Below are 17,635 nucleotides of genomic sequence, written 5' to 3'. Positions count from 1 at the left end.
GTTAATTTGATTTCCAGATTCTCTGAACCAAAATACTTGTTGAGACTAATTTTTGTATCCCTCCCAATGCAGGGAGTTAGTTAGGACTCTGAAAACACGTTCATTTTTCCTTGAAGTCAGGCTACTCACTGGGAAATCCTGATGGATGGACTAAAGTCAGAAGTTAGCATTTGAATCACACCGTTTTAAGAGCACAGTTCTTAAGTAGATAGCCATAGCAGCAGCTAAGGGATGGCTGTAGAAAACTTAAGGCATTTCACATTAGCAAATGGAAGTATTCTGGAGCTGAATGTGGTGCTCGGTGTGATATTATTGCATTTAGCCTCTTTGTTTTAGGATGTATGAAGGAAGACTGCAGCCTACCGAGTTTCAATAACTGTAGAATTTGGGATGAGCTAATAACTTCACTTCTCTAACAGCCTGTACGTAGTCCAGAGAGGAGAGACAGGAAAGCGGCAGCAAGTACAAGGAAGAGAAAGCATTCTCCCTCTCCTCCTCCCACTCCGGTGGAATCGAGAAAAAAGACAGGGAAGAAAGGGTGAGTGTCTAACTCATGGAAGATGAGGCTAATTTTGCTTGAAGAAGTGCTTGTGGAAAGGTCTGTCTCCTTTCTCGCTTGCCTCACGTTACATTGCAGTGGTATAATTATTTCTGCAGTAATTTGTGTGATTTTTTTGTTAGTGCAGTATGCTTAATTTCTCTATTCCGCTGTAGAAATTTATTGCCTGCAGGTGGAGGAGAATCTGGTGCAAGTCATCACGTTACCTGTGTCTCAACGTCGGGGTTCTCATTACTGCATTGAGAGTAGAGCTTGTCAAGTGAAAAGTTGCACTACTGCTTCTAAAATAATTCAGACTCCTTGAGTTCTGTTAGTGCAAGCATGTAGTACACGCGCACTTTTTAAAGCCCTGTGAGTCACTGCATTTAATTGAAAAAGATTATTTTGTCTACATAACTAGGCATTTTTAAAGCCCACTTTTCAGATGTGACTTTGTAATGGAGTAGCATTTGCTAATTACAGGTGGCCTAAAATAAGGTTTCTCTCTCTTTTTTTTTTTTTTTTCATTCAGTGCTAGCTTGATCTTTAAAAAAGGCTTACAGATGATAGAGGGGGAAAAAGCTTTTAATTAATGGGGTTTGTGTGTGGATACAGAGGGGAGCATATTTTCTAAAACTAAAAATCCAGGTATCGTTTAACATGGTAGTTCATGAGGACCTAACAAAATAGGACTGGAAATTCATCAGAATTAGTTGATTGAATAATTCTTTTTTTTTTTTTGTCTGAAATGTTAAGTCTTAGTTGGACTCTATAAGTAGAGGCTTAGGTAATTCTGCCTCTGTTCCCAGAATGGCCTCCTTGGCAAACTAGACTTGATTGTCTAAGACAACTTTTCTTTAAAAGAAAATGGTCTTGAAATGGTCTGTTGCCTCTTCTGTTTTGTGCAGCAGATGCCCTTATTGAAACTTTAAAAAGGACAAATGTAGGTGAATCACTAGTCCATTGAATCTCACTAGTAGGCAAGTGCTGCCAACATATCGGAGACGATTTTGAGTTGGAATTAAGAATTTATACGATGTTGCTTTGTAGTGTTGAAACAATGGGAAAAGACCATTACTTATTTGAAACTTATTTTTTTGAGAGGTATTTCTGTGTTGGAATCTGATTAGAGTGCAAAAGGTGCTCACTAGCCTCCTCTTAAATGTTCCTTCATCTTAATAATATTCAGAGAAGCTTTTTCTTTAACTTGTCAGCACCATTTTCTACAGCGCTCTTGCTGTCATAAAAGTATTTTGACCCAATTCTTTAAACCTGAGATCTGATGAAGACAAAAGTCGAGAACCTTGTGATGGTTGCAGCTGGCAGAGGCTTTGTGTATTGTCTGTTTTAGACAAGCAGCCTTATATGGGAAAAGGAGAGGGCAGAAAGAAGAAGATGAGCAAGAAGATCTTACTAAGGACATGGAGGACCCCACACCGGTTCCCAACATAGAAGAAGTGGTACTTCCCAAAAATGGTAAAATATGTCTAGACTGCAGTTTTTGAGTGTTAAAACAGTTGCTTAAACAGCATAGTGAAAATATGCGTGTATTTTATCAAAGCCCTGGGATACTCTATGGCTTTGGGGTAGGATGATTCTGTGCCCATCTAAATTTTAACTAGTCAAGATTTCAAATTTGACCGCTGTGCTAAGAAGGGTAACAGATTCACCTTCTTTTGTTTATGTTTTTGAAATACATTTAGGAAAATCCACTTAAATGTTTAGTTATGCCTATTTTAGGATTGCTCTTGCTAAGCATGCTGAGATCATGTCATTTTGGAGTACGGAGTTTTCTGGAGCAAAAGGATAGCATTGTCAAGTACCCAAGATAACCAAATCAAATTAGGGGAAGCTCTGGCCTAATGCCTAATGCATTCAATTCTTAATCCTTTTCAGCAAAGTGTTTATCTATACAATATCTATACAGTATCCGTTAAGTGAAGAGTAGGTCAGAAGTATAATGGAATTCCTCTTTGTCGGTCCCTGATGCCAAACTATTTTGGGAATCACACTGTTTAATTTTACCTGTTTTGAACTTGCATGCAAGACATGTAAGAGTTGTTAAATGCTGTGCAGGTGGGAGGAGTACAGTACTTGGTCCGCGAAATGCGTGAATAAAGGCTGCAGTGTGTTCGGAGTTGACGTTGCAGAGAAACCAAACAAATGATCTGTTGTGCTGAGGCTGCATAGATCAGATGAAATCCTTTGAACTGCAAAGATATGACCAACAAAATAACCAACTCTTTATTTGCAAGATAGTCTAGCTGCTGCATGCTAGATTTTGTGATAATTATATCTTATTAGGTTGCTCATCAGAATTTCAATCTTGCTTTCTTTTGTAGTGAACCCAAAGAAAGACAGTGAAAACACGCCTGTGAAAGGAGGAACAGTAGCAGACCTAGGTAAAAGAAAAGTGTCTTACAGTAAAGTCGTGTTTGCAGATAATAGAATAAATATTTTTAAATCTCTCCATCTTAAAAAGAATCTGTAATTCCAGTCCTTTATTTAATTATTTCAGTTTCTATATGCATCCCAGCTGAAATATAGTGACTCTGTTCCCCTTTTGAGGCTCTGTTCCTCCTTAGGCATCTTTTTTTTTTTCTTCTTCTTCTTTTTTTCTTCTCTCATACTGGGAGTCAGGGTAAATTACAGGTTCCCTGAGCTTTGCTAAGCTTTTGGCATAAGAGATCTAAACTAGTCTCCCATATCCTATTATACAAGACTGCATTTAAGGCATGGGGCCAGGCAGTAATTAATTATGGATTCCCAAGTGTTGAAAAATTCTAATTATCCTTGGTCTGTATTCCAGTTCTTGTCTGTTCCCTTGTCTGGGATAGCTGAGTGCCTGCATAAAGATGGGATTGTCTTAATGATGTGCTGTCTGTTTTACTTTCCTCCTCGCTTCCCTCCCAAAACAAATATCCTTTCTGATTAAGCAGTTGTGTTGCTAGAAAGGCTTAGGAGTAATCAGATGCATTTTATTAATTTAACTGTCTGTTTTTGCCTTTCAGATGAACAGGATGAGGAGACGGTGACAACTGGAGGAAAGGTAACAACAGCCATTCAGTGCTGAGCTGAGCTTGGTGGAAACTGAGATCATCTTGATTCAGAAGCTTACAACAGTAATGTTTAGTAGTGTATAAGATTAAAATTGGTCACTGGTGGGAATGTCTTTTTTTATTATAAAAATTCTACCCTTTGTAGCTTAAAAAAATGAAAGTGTGAGATTATTATGCATTTTTAAATCTAGTATATTAAAAATGAGGATGAGGAGACAGATGCGAAATATTTTGCTAGACTTTTGAAAAGTTACTTTCTTTAGGTTTCAGGACTAAATCTAAACCCTAGGTAGGTTTCCTGATCACTTTAATAGAATTGCCTGAGTAGCTTCTGTACTTAATTGCGTTGTTTGTATGCCAGGATCTATTTTTAACAGCTTGTCTAGTAAGGTGGCTTCCTGATCATGCAGATAAGAAAAGATCACATCTATGTTAGGTTCGCACAATTGCAGGCCTGCATAGACATAGATGCTTGGATGTGTTCTTAGCTGCAGACATCTGTTAAGAAAATCTGACTTTCTCTCCATACCGATGGACTTCCAGTTTTACTAGATTTCAGCTCATACATCTGATTTGCATATGCATTTTCAGAAATGTTCTGTACCAAACAGGCTTTTTCTTTTTCTTAGTTTTTGCCCTTCATCTGTTTCTCTGTTTAGCAAATGTAGTTTAAGAGGAGAAGGGTGTTGGAAGTTAAGGGGATTGAGAGGAAGGACTTCTTTTCTTAATAGCTATTGGCAGCTCACTAAAGAGATTTAGAACAATTCCTTGTTGTCTTTAGGGGAATTCAGTTCCCCAAAACAATACTTGGTTGGTATCAAAGACTCTTAAGATCTTTCTTTAGGGACTGCATTGTTTTTAAGTCTGTTTTGTTTCTCTTGAAATTTGGCTAGATTAGTGATTCAATCAGACAGCATTAAACGTTGAGCTGCCTATGGTAGGATATGGAGATCAAGTATTGCTCTTTGTTCAAATTGTGCAAAAAACTTGGGCCAGTGAAAGCTTTAAGAATTGCCACTGCATACGGTTCACGGGAATCTCTCCTGGTGCAGTCTTACCTTTCAGTGGGCAAGGAATGACTTCTTTACGCTATCAGTGCATGTGGCCCATTCATCAGTTTTGTTTGCTTTCATCTCAGAACATCTTGCATTTACTGTATTCCTAGCAGTCTTCCAAGGAAACATCTGCCCTCTCTGTTATAACTTCTGTGATCTGTTATCGTATTTCTAGTATAAAAGGTTTGTCCACCTTGTATAACCAACAAAGCATATCCATACTCAGTGTCTGAGCTTTCACAGCATTTGACTACAATTCATCAATGAATGTTTTTATCTTCAGACTACAGGACTAAGAATGTAAGTTGTTTCAGGGATTTACCCTAAACATATGTTGAGAGCCTCTCAGAAGCCTTAATACCATTCTATGGGATAATAAATTGGCTTTTTGCTATCTATTTTTTGGAAATGCTTTTGTCTCCTGCCATTCCCCCTCAAAAAGAGAGCAGCTCAAACTCTCAGGTGAGGTTACAAAACCGGTGGTCTTCAAATAGCAGCTGAGGGTTTCTTATACAGTCTGTGTCATGTCCTGATCCTTTTCTTATGCTGCCTCTATGTCTTTATCTTTTTGGATCTGGACGAGAACTTGTGCTGGATCTCAAGCTGCAGAAGAACATGCACAATACATGGAAGGCTTCTGTTGTGAAGCAACAGAAGTGAACAAAGACTTGTCATCTGCCTGGAAATCTTAAAATTTCATTCACTGGTTTCTTCACAGCCCTGTTTGTTTTTTACTGAGGTCCTAGCTGTCGTGGCTGCTCATTTGTACATATTAATCTTTAGGCTAATTAAGTGGAAAACTCTCTATAGAATGTTATTGACTCAAGTAAGATGACTCTTCACCTTCATATCAGCTCACTAACTTAAGAGACTATAGTTTGAATTCTGTTAAAACCAATATCAGATGTTGTGCCTGGACCTAGTTTTACTTCACTGGACAGTTCACGAGTTAGAATCGTCATCTCTCTGAAGATCTCTTCCTCTGAGATGTTTGCAAAATCAGATTATTTGCTGCAGTAGCCTGTTCAGGATAGTAGGAGAATTTCTTTACCAGTGTTGCCTAATGATAGCTTCTGCCACCTTGAACTGTCTCCTTTTTCTAGCTGTACGTAAAATGCTTACCTAGCAGCTGCTACAACACACCACCAGTCTGCTCGGATTTTTAACTATATTTCTGCTCTTGACGGTATTGAAGCTTAAGAACCTCATATTCTTTTCCTCTGCACCCACCACCAAACCTTTTTTCTGGCTTAACAAAACACTCCTAATCACTGCGAAAACTATTCCTTCTGTCACCTCTATTGAAAGGATACCTCAGCATTACCTCTGCTGGAAGAGTTGGTGACTTCAGACCTGGCATGCTGTACAGGATATATGGATAACATCCATCCGTCTTTATCCAGTGTGATCTTGGAACTTTTACCTCAGATCTGTAAAACCTTCCAAATTCTTTCCTAAATCCCCACACTGAACACAAAGGAATCCCTTTAAATATTGTAAGAGTGGAGTGTGTTATTCTTCCACTGGACTGAATGGAGACACCGATTCTGAAGCTGTTCATATATCTTATGAAGTAATCACAGTTAGTTGTTTTTTTTTCTGCTTAACAGGCAGTTTTGCAAACAGACTTCCACAGGCCACCTCAGAGCACACTTACATTGGTAAAAATAAATCCATTTATTGCTTAATAGTATCTCTCTTAGCTGTCTTATTTTCCAGGTTTCAAACCTTTTTTTGTCCTTGAGTAAGTAGAGTGTCACTGATGGACTTTGCTATCTTCTGAAGTGTCTGGGACATGTTTGCCTCACACTTTCTAAGCGAGGAGATAGTAACATTAACCTCCTATTAGAACTCGAAATGTTAGCTTTGGCAGGTGCAGTTTTTCTCACTCATATTAATGGATGGTGATTAAATACCCAGTGATAACTACTGTCAATGTTAAAATACTTCCTACTGCCCGAGTCTGCTCTAAGAATGAGAGGGGATGCCCCCTAAGCCCCCCAGGATTATTACCAGTTCATGCCATGCCTCGGTACCCATTCTAGCCCTACACATAAGTGGGGGTATACTGCCATTATTATTCCCCTTCAGGAAGAACCAAGTCCAGGCAGAGAGAAGCTATCAAACACAAGCAAGCTCATGGGTACTTTCACCTTCCAAGTGAAAACAAGTACAAGAACACACACGGTTACAATTTGAACTTGCTGTGTCTTCATCACAAGAGTGAAACACCCAGGACCAGCTTTAAGATTGATTAAAGTGAGTTTATGTAAGCAAGAATTTAGGGTAGCCAGAAGCAGTTTTTTTAGAAAAGAAACTCTTACAGCTGACAAGTGTCTTCCAGTAAAGCTAGGCAAAGTAGTGAATCTGTTTTCTTTTAATATTCTTTTGAGGAGTAAGAGTTATGGTGTCAGCATCTGGAGATGGCAGCAGGAGCTGGGCAAAGAGCTTGCAAAGTAGTCTGGATCAGTGCTGTATTTATTACATGTGGTTGCAGTATGCTGTAAATTGAAATGCAAAGAAATAATACTGTGGTTAGTGCATTTAATTTTATAACCAGGACATGGAGCGTGATCTAACTGTAATTATGTATGTCCTTGAGGTCTGAGAAAACTGGCTACGTAAAAGAACTTCCTATTGGCTTTACACTTCCTTTAACTTCTTTTTAAGAACACAGATCACACTTTCTCTGATTCCTGAGGCTTCCCCAGCTGACCAGAGATTTGCATAAAGAAAAGTTTATTCTTCCCAGGATGGAAAAGTATTTGTTTTGGATTAACGTTTTGGTGGTTGAGAGTTGTTAGGTGTCTTTGTTCTTGCAACCTATTAACCATTATATTCCCCCAATGATACAGGAAGATGAAGATCCTAACAAAGGTGATCAAAGTCGATCAATTGATCCAGGTGAAGATAACGTCACAGAACAAACCAACCACATCATTATTCCAAGCTATGCATCATGGTTTGACTACAACTGGTAAGAAAGTAATTTGGGATTGGAGGAAAATTTAGTCTTGGAGGTTGGTTGTTTCTTATAATAACTCAAGCTGAGAGCTGAAGGAAAGTACCTTTTGGGTCTAGCTCCCATGTTATGGGGCCAGACTCTTCTCAGTGGTGCCCAGCGACAGGACGAGAGACAACAGGCACGAACTGAAACACAGGTAATTCCATCTGAACACAAGAAAACATATCTTTACTGTGAGGATTGTTGAACTTTGGAACAGCTGCCCGGAGAGGTTGTGGAGTCTCCATCCTTGGAGATGTTCAAAACCTGAGTGGACATGATCCTGAATAAAAATATAAACAAACCACTGTCGGCAGCCCTGCCAAGCTGCAAGTTTCTTTAATGTGTCCAGTCATAACTAATCTAAAGCAAGATGAACAGTACTTCCGACACTCTTTGAACTGCCTTTACTGCTTTGCTTATCTGATGAAAAAATACTTAAATTTCAAAGGGTCATGTGAGAATATTAGGATATCCAAAAAGCAACCCTTGCTCTAAATGTACTCCATCGAGATGTGCATTTTAAGGGTATGTAGAGTACTCTGGAAGATTACGTTCAGTATTGAGCATCTGACTTGTGTGTTGTTTTTACAGTATTCATGTGATCGAACGTCGTGCTCTTCCTGAGTTCTTCAATGGAAAAAACAAGTCCAAGACTCCAGAAATGTAAGTCAAACGTGTAAATATAGGCATGTAATGGTTCAGCAAGATAGATAAAGGAGCTTTCAATGTCAGGAATCCTGTAGTCACTTCAGTTGTATGTGTGTTAATCAGATACTGTTTCCAGGTGCATGAAAGAAGCAAAGAGCGCCTGTACAACCACTTCCTGTAGATTGATAATGGCTGTGTTTTACTGTAGTATAGATAAAACTTGTAGATATCAAAGTAATAGCTAGGAGTAGGTATCCAGGAAAAACAAAACTATTTTCATTTGAGTCATATTGAAAAAACTTTTTTTTTTCCTGTGGAATGTGACATGGTAATCTTTTGTAGACAACTGAAAAATTCCTTGGTGCTGTAGAAACTTATGATCCTCCTTACTTTTCTTTCTCTCTTGTGATTACACACTGTATTTTTGAGACTCAAGAGTTAGAATAGCAAGTTTCTTATAGGAGGCTGTGTCAGAATATCAAATAGATTTTTCGCAGTTATATGTGGGCTAAGTGTTTATTAGATAGTTCCCTGGGCAGCTGATGGGTAATTCTGAAAGAGCAGTTGAGGGCCAAAGAATGACTCTTAGTTAGCACTGGCTTGAGATGTAGAGAAATGTTAACTTGTCTTTCAAATATTAGGTAGTCTGATTTAAATTAGAGAGCTGGGGTTGTGCATTGCAGGAAGAAAAAATTTTTATATTGCCGTAGCAAACCATCTAGTGACTTTTAATTCTGAACTTATTAAGTCTGGCTGGAATTCTCTGAGTTGAATTTAGGTCCAGGTTTGTACCTGTCTCATCTCCTTATGAGATCTGGTATCTACTGCACAGCTTCAGCAGTTCTTAATTCAAAACTATACACACACATTTGTTTAAACTGCTTCAGGAAAGCTGTTAAAACGCTGAATACAGTCTTGAAATATTGTAGATTTTTCCATATATAGAATAATAACTTCTGATCTGACTAAGAGATGTAACAAGATGAGACAGTGATTTTGCATCAGAACGCTTATCTTGAGAATCTACAGCTCGCCCTGCAAGCCTAGAATGTGCGTCAGTAAAAGCACGTCTCCCCTCCTTCTCTGAAAATCTTCTGTTGTAACAGTAAACTTAGTTATTCAGAGCAATCTTGAAATGTGGATTAAAGAGAGATTGTTCAAATGCCTAATGTTGACTTTGTGGTTGTTTTTATTAAAACCATAATCCTGAAAACTAAGTTCACAGAGAGCTTGTAAATCTGAACACCATTGTATATCTGTTCAATGTGGACCATGGAACTAGGCTAACTATGTTCAGTTTCTCCTGGTATCAAACCTTGGACTAGTTGCAAAGCAGCTTTGGGCAGAGGGAAGGGGGTTAATGCAGTTTTTTGAATGAACTACTAAATGAACCATTTTAGATGTCTACTCAGTATGTTGTGTCCGTATCTGCAAAGCTGTGTATTTTTCATACACAACAGTTCTTCAGACTAGTTTTTCCTCAGTTTCTTCTTAGTGCAGCTGATACTGTTAATGTCCTCCTGTGTTGCTCTTCCAGTAGGTAAACAAGACAAACTTCAAATATAGAGTGTTCTTGTGCTTTAATCAACTCTTCTCAAGCATGACTGATATTTTGTGAGGCTTCCGATCGAATCTTGAGGCAGAAATTTAAAAACTCAACTTCAGCCTGCTGAGGACTGCTCTATATCAGCTCATGTAGGAACAACTCAGTAAAAGTTAACTAAAAGGGAAGGTAGCAAAAGCTCACAAGCAGATAGCTTGGTCTCGTTGTGTGCTCTCAACTCACATTTATTACAGGACACTATTTCATTGCTGCTTTTTTGCTTATTTAAATAGTCAAGTGTCTAGAAATTCTCTTAATATTGAAAGATATTTCTCAGCCTGCGATAAGTTCAATTTGGTTTTTGGTCCAGTTTGCTTTCAGTATGCCACTTTCTTAGCATCTGGGGCTTGGGATGTAGAAAGTCTCATCGATTTCAAACAGTTCTTGTGGACCGTTTTGCAAGGAGTATACAGTAACATAATTTGCTGTATCCTTGCAACATGGAGTTGAAGGTTAAGCTAAACAATGGGTCCTGTATTTTGTATGAAGAACCCCTAAGTTGGAGAAGCATGAGTTTGATCAGCTGGGTATAAATTAGAGATTAGGAAAGGAAGATACGGAGTAGAAATGTTGCTTATCGCGCTTGAGATTGTTAAAGATAAGCATATGGAGCAACAGGAGCAGAGCCAGTAGAATTAAGGAGAGTGACCCCCTCCCGCCCCCCTTACTTAGCACTTGTTAAACTGTATGGAATACCAGGTCCAGTTTTGGGCTCTCCAGTATAAGAAGGATGTCGATAAACATGTTCCAGTGCAGGGCCACCAAGATGGTCAGGGAACTGGATGACATCTCCTCTGAGCAGAAGCTGAGGGAACTGAGCTTTCTCAACCTGGAGAAGAGAAGGATTGGGGGACCTAATTGTAGCCCCCAGTGCCCACAGGGATGTTACTGAGAGGATGGAGCCAGGCTCTTTACGGAGGTGCGTGGCAGGAGGACAAGAAATAAGTCATAAACTGAAATATGGCCAGCTTGAAAAGGGAACATTTTCACTCTGAGAATGATGAAGCACTGGAGTAAGAGCCCTTGGAGGCTGAGGAATGTAGAGCCTTGGAGTTGTCAAGACCTGGCTGGACAGAGCCCTAAACAACCTGGTCTGACTCCAGAGTTGACCCTGCTCTGAGCAGGAGGTTGGCATAGAGACTGCTTGAGGTCTCTTGCACACTGAACGATTCTGAAGTCTGTAGTCTTTACCTTGCCACCTCTATCTGTCTGAGTGGCTGAGGTAACTGTAACTGCATCATAGTGATTCCAAAATGTTTGATACCGTGCTCCGAAAGATTTACTGCTCAGCAGCTTTTCTCTTTCGGGGTTTTCAGAACTTGGTGTTTAAGGCTGCAAACATTGAATTGTGAAGGAACACTAATCTTTCAAGGGTTACCAGTCTTGTTTCTAAAGCTGCAGACTTGAATAGGTATTAGGTAGCGTGGTCTCTTAAAACTAGTGTTTGGGGGGGGCTGTGCTGCTGACGTGGTCAGTCTCAGAAGTCGTGGAATCCCGTGCTTCCTTTTTCAATTGAAATCAAAACATTTGAGCCTGCCCCTGGATGAAGCAAATTAGAGATTCTTCTTTTCCCAGCTTCTAGGTTATCCCAGAGGTGCATTTCTGCTGCTGTTTAGGGATTGTTAGGGGTAGTATGTGGTCTTGGTTTTGTGTTCTCTTTTTAATAAAGTAAAAACTGACTTCTGTGTGAATATGCCTACAGCTGCAGTGTTCAGGCTAGACAACATGCCTTACTTAAAAAGCTCACAGAGGTTCATTCTTGTGACAGTAACGCCTGGGGGGTTCGAGAATATCTCAGAAGGGATTTTATCTAAATACTAGTTGACTATCTTTCTTGCTGTTAACAAGTTTTAGCTGATGGGTCATGTCGTTGTTCAGAACAGATTCCCTTCAGGATAAACTTTAGATAAACTTTAGTTCCAAATGTAATTCGGTCAGAACTGCACGTGTGGGATTTTGGCAGGAACGTGTCCTTGCAGTGTCCATCTGCTTACGTCTTGCCTTTGAAAGGCACAGCGTTTCATTCTCTGTGTGGTTTACATTCTTGTGTATTGGGTACTGGCTGCTTCTATACACTGCATATGGGACATCCCCATCTGGAATTTTTAAAAGGGAGAGGCCGAAATCTGCTTACAATATGCTGTCTTGAACATGTCCTTGCATAGGAGCCTCACTTGTACTTGCTGGCAGATTGATTTTGTTCCATCTAAAGGACAGTTCTAGCAATAATTTTGATTTTTTTTTTTTTCCTCTGAACAACTTATTTTGAAAAGTATTGGTCAATTCCAGAAACTTAATGAAAGAGATTGAGAAGTAATGTCTACCACCCAAGAGATGAGCAGGACCCCAAAAGCTGCTTGCTTGGAACTGTTGTGCACTGAGGTGTGGAGCTCTCACAGGGGGTAGTTTGCACTTTGGCTGATCCCAGCTCAGTGGGTAGGAAGTGCTGCACTAGCTTCTGAGTAGTCTTTACCTCTGCTTTTCAAAGAACTTGTCTTCTCCATTTTGTTTTTCTCTCACCTTTGCTACTGAATTTTTTTTTTATGCTTGAAAAGTCTGCATGTAGAAACAGTGGTGTTCCATCTGATGTACTTCTGTTGTTTTTCTGTGCAGTTTGTTCCTTCCAGGCTCTCAGATGGGATTGACCAGGATTATTTGGCATGTTTCCCTTTTAAGGGCTGACCCTATTATTTTTTTTTTGCAGCTAGCTGTCTGTGGAGCGAGTCTTGGTTAGTGTCCAAGGTACAGCTGTAGTCGCAGAGTGTTTTGGAGTGGTGTAAAAGAGACAATTGAGGTTTGGCTTGTTCCCACTAAGGAGCAATGCCTGTCTTTTAGAAATTTGTAACCTAAGTGCAATGAGGAGGTGGTTTTCTATATATTTCTGATCTTGGCGAGTAGCATGCGTTAGTAGCAGAGCTGCAGAAAAGGCATGAGAGTAGGTGCTTACTTCCCTCTTTGTACTGGCAGTGCTGGAAGAGCAGATGTTTCAAGGAGTTTTCTTTTACTTTCTGACACATCTGGTGCTAGACTTGTTACTGCCTCTTTTGGTCTAACTTTCAAAGTTGTCAAGGTAGCAATCCGAGTTCTTTAATTGTGAGTTTTACTTGCCCACAACTATTTGTGTGATTTGCAATTTAAGCCTTCTTCGGTGTGCCGTTAATCCAAATACCAATAAAATTCTAATGGAACAATCTGAAGGGGAAGGGTCGTATTCAATATATTAAAAAAAAATTAAATTCTGCTTACCTATTGCTTTTGATGATAATTGCTTGTTAATAGATTTCACCCCCCAAAATTAACTGCAAGTGTCTGCTTGTTGTTAGTAATGTAGGTGTTTGGAAAGGAGGAGTCCTAAAATACGTACTTTAGAATTGTAGACATCAATGTACAGCATTAACTACGTATCAATTGTCTTTTCTTTCAGATATCTGGCTTACCGCAACTTCATGATTGACACCTATCGCTTAAACCCTCAAGAGTACTTGACTAGCACTGCCTGCAGAAGGAACCTGACCGGAGATGTGTGTGCTGTCATGAGGTAAAAAAAAAAAAGCCGTGGGGGTCTCAGCCACCACCTTTAGCTCAACAGAAAGAGCAGCCTCCTCATAAGTGAAAATACTCCACTACGTTAAGAAATGTTTTAGCAATATTCATTGTGCTTCTGACTAGCAGACCATTTTCCCCTTTTATGGTAACCAAAACATTTTATACTATCCTCCATTTATAGTATTCTGTTTGCTGACTGAACCATGCTAGCAGGGTTTGGATCTTCACTCATTCAGTGATGTTTGGATTCTGCAGTTTACTTGATATGTGGAGGGTTTTTTCAGAATTTCCTGTTTTGCCGCTCAGTTTTGTCTGTTCTGTCTGTTCTGATAGTCTTAAACTGTGAGGCACAGCAGAGCCCTAGAATTTTGGAACTTGCTAAATGTAGATTCAGTGAAGAACAGTTATAGATAGATGAGGGGAGCAAAGCAATGGTTGTGTGACAGCCCTCATAATTCATATATTGTCTGCAAACGGTTTCATGTCTGCAGCCCTAGCTTTGCTTTGCCTGAATTAAGTAATAGTTCTGTTATCTGTAACTGAAAATGTCACATTTTGTTTTATATAATATGAAGTGAAACTATCAAGTCTGCATAAAGCTCATGCAATGTGACTTGTATTGCTATTTGTGATTAGTGAAGAATTATAGGAGACTCTGGACTTGTATTTGATCCAGAAACTTGTTCTTAAAACTTCTTCCTTTGCTGTTTCCTTTCTGCAAGGGCAAGCATAAGCAAGGCTTTGGTCGATAAGATTCTAACTTGTCATGTTGTTTCACAGAGTACACGCTTTTCTGGAGCAGTGGGGTCTTATTAACTACCAGGTGGATCCAGAGAGCCGTCCCATGGCGATGGGGCCTCCCCCTACTCCTCACTTCAACGTGCTTGCTGATACGCCCTCTGGACTTATGCCTCTCCATATCCGCACTCCACAGGTGAGCCCCGCGGATGTCACTGCCGTATGTTGGCTTTAATTCTGGAAAGTTTGTAGCTCCAGCCAGTGTCATGTAACATCTAGAAAAACTTATACATGTTTTGCTGAAATGTTCCCTTTTTTCTTGTCCATCCAGGCTGAAAGTTTCAGGTAATCAGATTCTCTACTCTTTCTCACTGTGGAGAATGATCATACGCTTGCTACTCTCCAAACACTGCTAGCATTGTGTGCAAGTGGTGTTTTATAAAGATATCTCTATAGAGTCATCTTCGGCTTTTTTATTTAGGCCGTGTTCTATTTAACATTGGTCTGAAAATTTGGAATAACTTTCAATTCCTGACCTTTCCCTTGTAACGTTTTTTCACAGGTTCCGGCTGCTCAGCAGATGTTGAGTTTTCCTGAGAAAAACAAAGAAAAGCCTACTGATCTGCAGAACTTTGGGCTTCGCACAGACATTTATTCAAAAAAGACCTTAGCAAAGGCAAGAATGCTTGGATTCCACCCTCCTACCCTCACCCTGTGGCTTTGTTGAGGTTTCTTTCACAACTGTCCCCCCCTAGATGACAGTGACATACCTGTGTTGCTGTTCTATCCCTATTCTAGATTTCTTCCATCTTGCTGTAGGACACTAAGATACCGCAGTCATAGTTGTGCTGGTTACCTGATTTTACAGAAATAAAGACGCAGGCTTATCCCGCGCTAGTCAATACTATCATTCACCAGACAATGAACTCTTGTTATGGTATCGCATGTTGTACTTGAATGCTTCAGAATCAACAAACTGGCAAATGATTCAGTGCAGAAACTGAGGCCTTTAAGCAAGGTCTTTAACTATCCTCTTTTCCCAGGCCAAGCAGGATTTCCCTGACTGAGAGAACCATTGCAAGGGACATCTTAGTATTGTCGCTGCAATGTATTCTGTAGTTACGTAAAGCTGTGAGATACCATTGCAGTGATGCGAGTGACTTCCGTAACCTGTTGCATTTCGCTCCTCCTGCTGCCTGATTATGGCGCAGGTGTCTGATGGTGCTTGGAGCTATCGCAGGAATGCCGGGTTACTGCTGCAGTGCAGCGTAGTGTAGTGCTGCAGCGTAGTAGTTCCTGCAGCCTGGAAGTCTGCAGTGCTCTGCCGATTGGTGCCTCTCCTGGGCTGACATCAGGCTAATTCTGCATAAATGGTTTTTGCAAGTACAGTGTGTATTGTCCTAAGGGATCGTGAGATAACTACTAAAAATAAAGCAACAGTTTGAGAGATTAGCCTTTGTTTATAAAGGCTGATTCCATTATCACCTTTCATGGAGTGACTTTTTCATTTAGTTTAGAGAGGATTTATATATTCAGCAAATTCATAAATATGTTATTGGTTCTGCACTCTGATTCTGCTTACAAGCAGCTATAACAACAAACTTGAGCCGATTTACTTGCAGAAGTTTACCTCCTTTTTTGTTTTTTTGCATATAGCAGTTCTTTGTTTTGGCCATTCACGCCAGCCTGTTTAAGAATGGATCAGCTGGTGGATGGCTCACTTTTATTAATGTTCTCTATGGGTTAACGACCTATTTGAAATGCGCCTTGGGATGGGATATATTATTTATCCTAAATAACCCTTTTCCTTTTGGGGTGATTTTAAAACCGAGGCATCCAGTCTAGATAATGTTCCTTCTTAAGCAGGTGATATCTCCCATTGTCTTTGTTTGCCACGTAATAGATTAGAGTGTTTGTAACCTCTGAGGTGAAATTTTCTCCAAGAGTTTTGTAAATTCTAGGAAATTGAGGAGCAGCCCGTCTGCTGGCTCTATGTGCAAGCAAAGATAGCTGGTAGCAAGGAGAAAAGCATACCAAAACATTTTGCTTTAGCTTGGAATAAAGAGGCGTCACAGGTTCCCGTAGACCCATTGGGAAGATGGGATCTGTAACCGCCCTAGAAAACTGTAGGAATACGCTTCCATGCATGCTTTAGCTATGTAATCATGCGAATTGAACTGCTGTATGAGATAACCAGGTATGGGTTAGCTGGAGTAAAAACGTGAAGAGTAGCTGTTTGAGTGTACTAAATCACAACAGGTTCTTCCCCTTTCCTCCTTAATGCTTTTTTTTTTTTTTTTTTTTAAGTACTGTGCAAAGAAAACTGAATTTCACAAATTTTCTCCTATTGTTTTTGTAGAGTAAAGGTGCAAGTGCTGGAAGAGAATGGACAGAACAAGAGACATTGCTGCTGTTAGAAGTAAGTTCATGAGAAAAAATGAAGGCTAGGAAACTGAAACACACAGGATATTACACATTTTAAAAATCTGCACATAGGTTAGTCGTTTTATTTGAAGCGGAATTGAATGGCATTCCCATGGTTTTACAGAAACGGGATAAGAGAAGCAAAGTTTATAGGGGGAGGTGACCTCTTGAGACCAGCTGATTTAGGTGGTGGAGGGGAGTGGCTGAGTATACAGGTATGCATGGCTGCTTGTTTGTCTCTTTTGGTTATGTTTTTTAAACTGGTAGAAGTTTATAGGTGTCCCTCCAAACTTTATCTCATCATTCTCAGACAGTCATGGCCAGAAGAGTGCTACTACTGAGAAGAGATGGCGGTAACACCCGTGTGTTCATGTAAAGTCCCTCAGAGGTTCAACTCTATCTAATTTGTATCTGCAACCCAGAACTTAAGTGTGTTTGCATAAACTCAGGAACAGATCTTGCAGTGCAGAGAGGCCTTTCCTTACAAAGAGGATGCTAACATAAGCTGAAATAAATGCCCTTCAAGTGATGGTTTATCTGCCACAACGATGAGTGCTCTAATAATCTAACAAGAGGTTCTAATCTTCACAGGGTCCTGGCTTATGCTGTAGGGTGTATGGGAAGCTGCTAATATGCATTTTTGAAGTTTATTTAGCAAACAGATGAGTGTCGTTTTCTGCCGCTTGCCATTTAATAAGGGAAGATTGTTACTCAGTAGTCCTGTACATGAATAGGAAAACTGAGCTGTGAACTTGTACTCGTGCTTGTTGCCACATAATCGTACTTGATGTGTTCTTTAAGCTTTTTCCTGAAGTCCATGAGGATTGAATGTGAGATGAGTCAAATCATCTTGGTACTGTCGAAACGAGATCAAAGAACTGTTAGCACACTAGATCAGGCCTTTTCCCCAGATTGCTCAATCCAAAGCTCTTGAATGACAGGGTGATTCTCAGATGTCTTGAAACTTCAGTTTTGAAGGAAAACCATTACGTGAGGCGCACTGCATAAATACGTTCT

General features: G+C 39.9%; 1 protein-coding gene across 2 annotated transcripts in view; it reads left to right on the top strand.

Annotated features, from left to right (window-relative positions):
- Window positions 1-17,635, top strand: part of SMARCC1 (SWI/SNF related, matrix associated, actin dependent regulator of chromatin subfamily c member 1) — a 98,194-nt gene that overhangs the window by 30,371 nt on the left and 50,188 nt on the right. For both annotated transcript variants that reach the window (XM_067292098.1, XM_067292099.1), the window contains 10 exons: window positions 420-538; window positions 1,890-2,014; window positions 2,881-2,940; window positions 3,550-3,587; window positions 7,508-7,629; window positions 8,251-8,322; window positions 13,335-13,448; window positions 14,237-14,390; window positions 14,757-14,870; window positions 16,554-16,613. In XM_067292098.1, coding sequence (XP_067148199.1) covers window positions 420-538; window positions 1,890-2,014; window positions 2,881-2,940; window positions 3,550-3,587; window positions 7,508-7,629; window positions 8,251-8,322; window positions 13,335-13,448; window positions 14,237-14,390; window positions 14,757-14,870; window positions 16,554-16,613 — 978 coding nt within the window. The remainder of the gene's footprint in view (window positions 1-419; window positions 539-1,889; window positions 2,015-2,880; window positions 2,941-3,549; window positions 3,588-7,507; window positions 7,630-8,250; window positions 8,323-13,334; window positions 13,449-14,236; window positions 14,391-14,756; window positions 14,871-16,553; window positions 16,614-17,635) is intronic.

Source organism: Apteryx mantelli, chromosome 2 (assembly GCF_036417845.1).
Source record: "Apteryx mantelli isolate bAptMan1 chromosome 2, bAptMan1.hap1, whole genome shotgun sequence".
NCBI classification, from domain to species: Eukaryota; Metazoa; Chordata; class Aves; order Apterygiformes; family Apterygidae; genus Apteryx; species Apteryx mantelli.
This window is presented reverse-complemented; position numbering and strand designations above follow the sequence as displayed.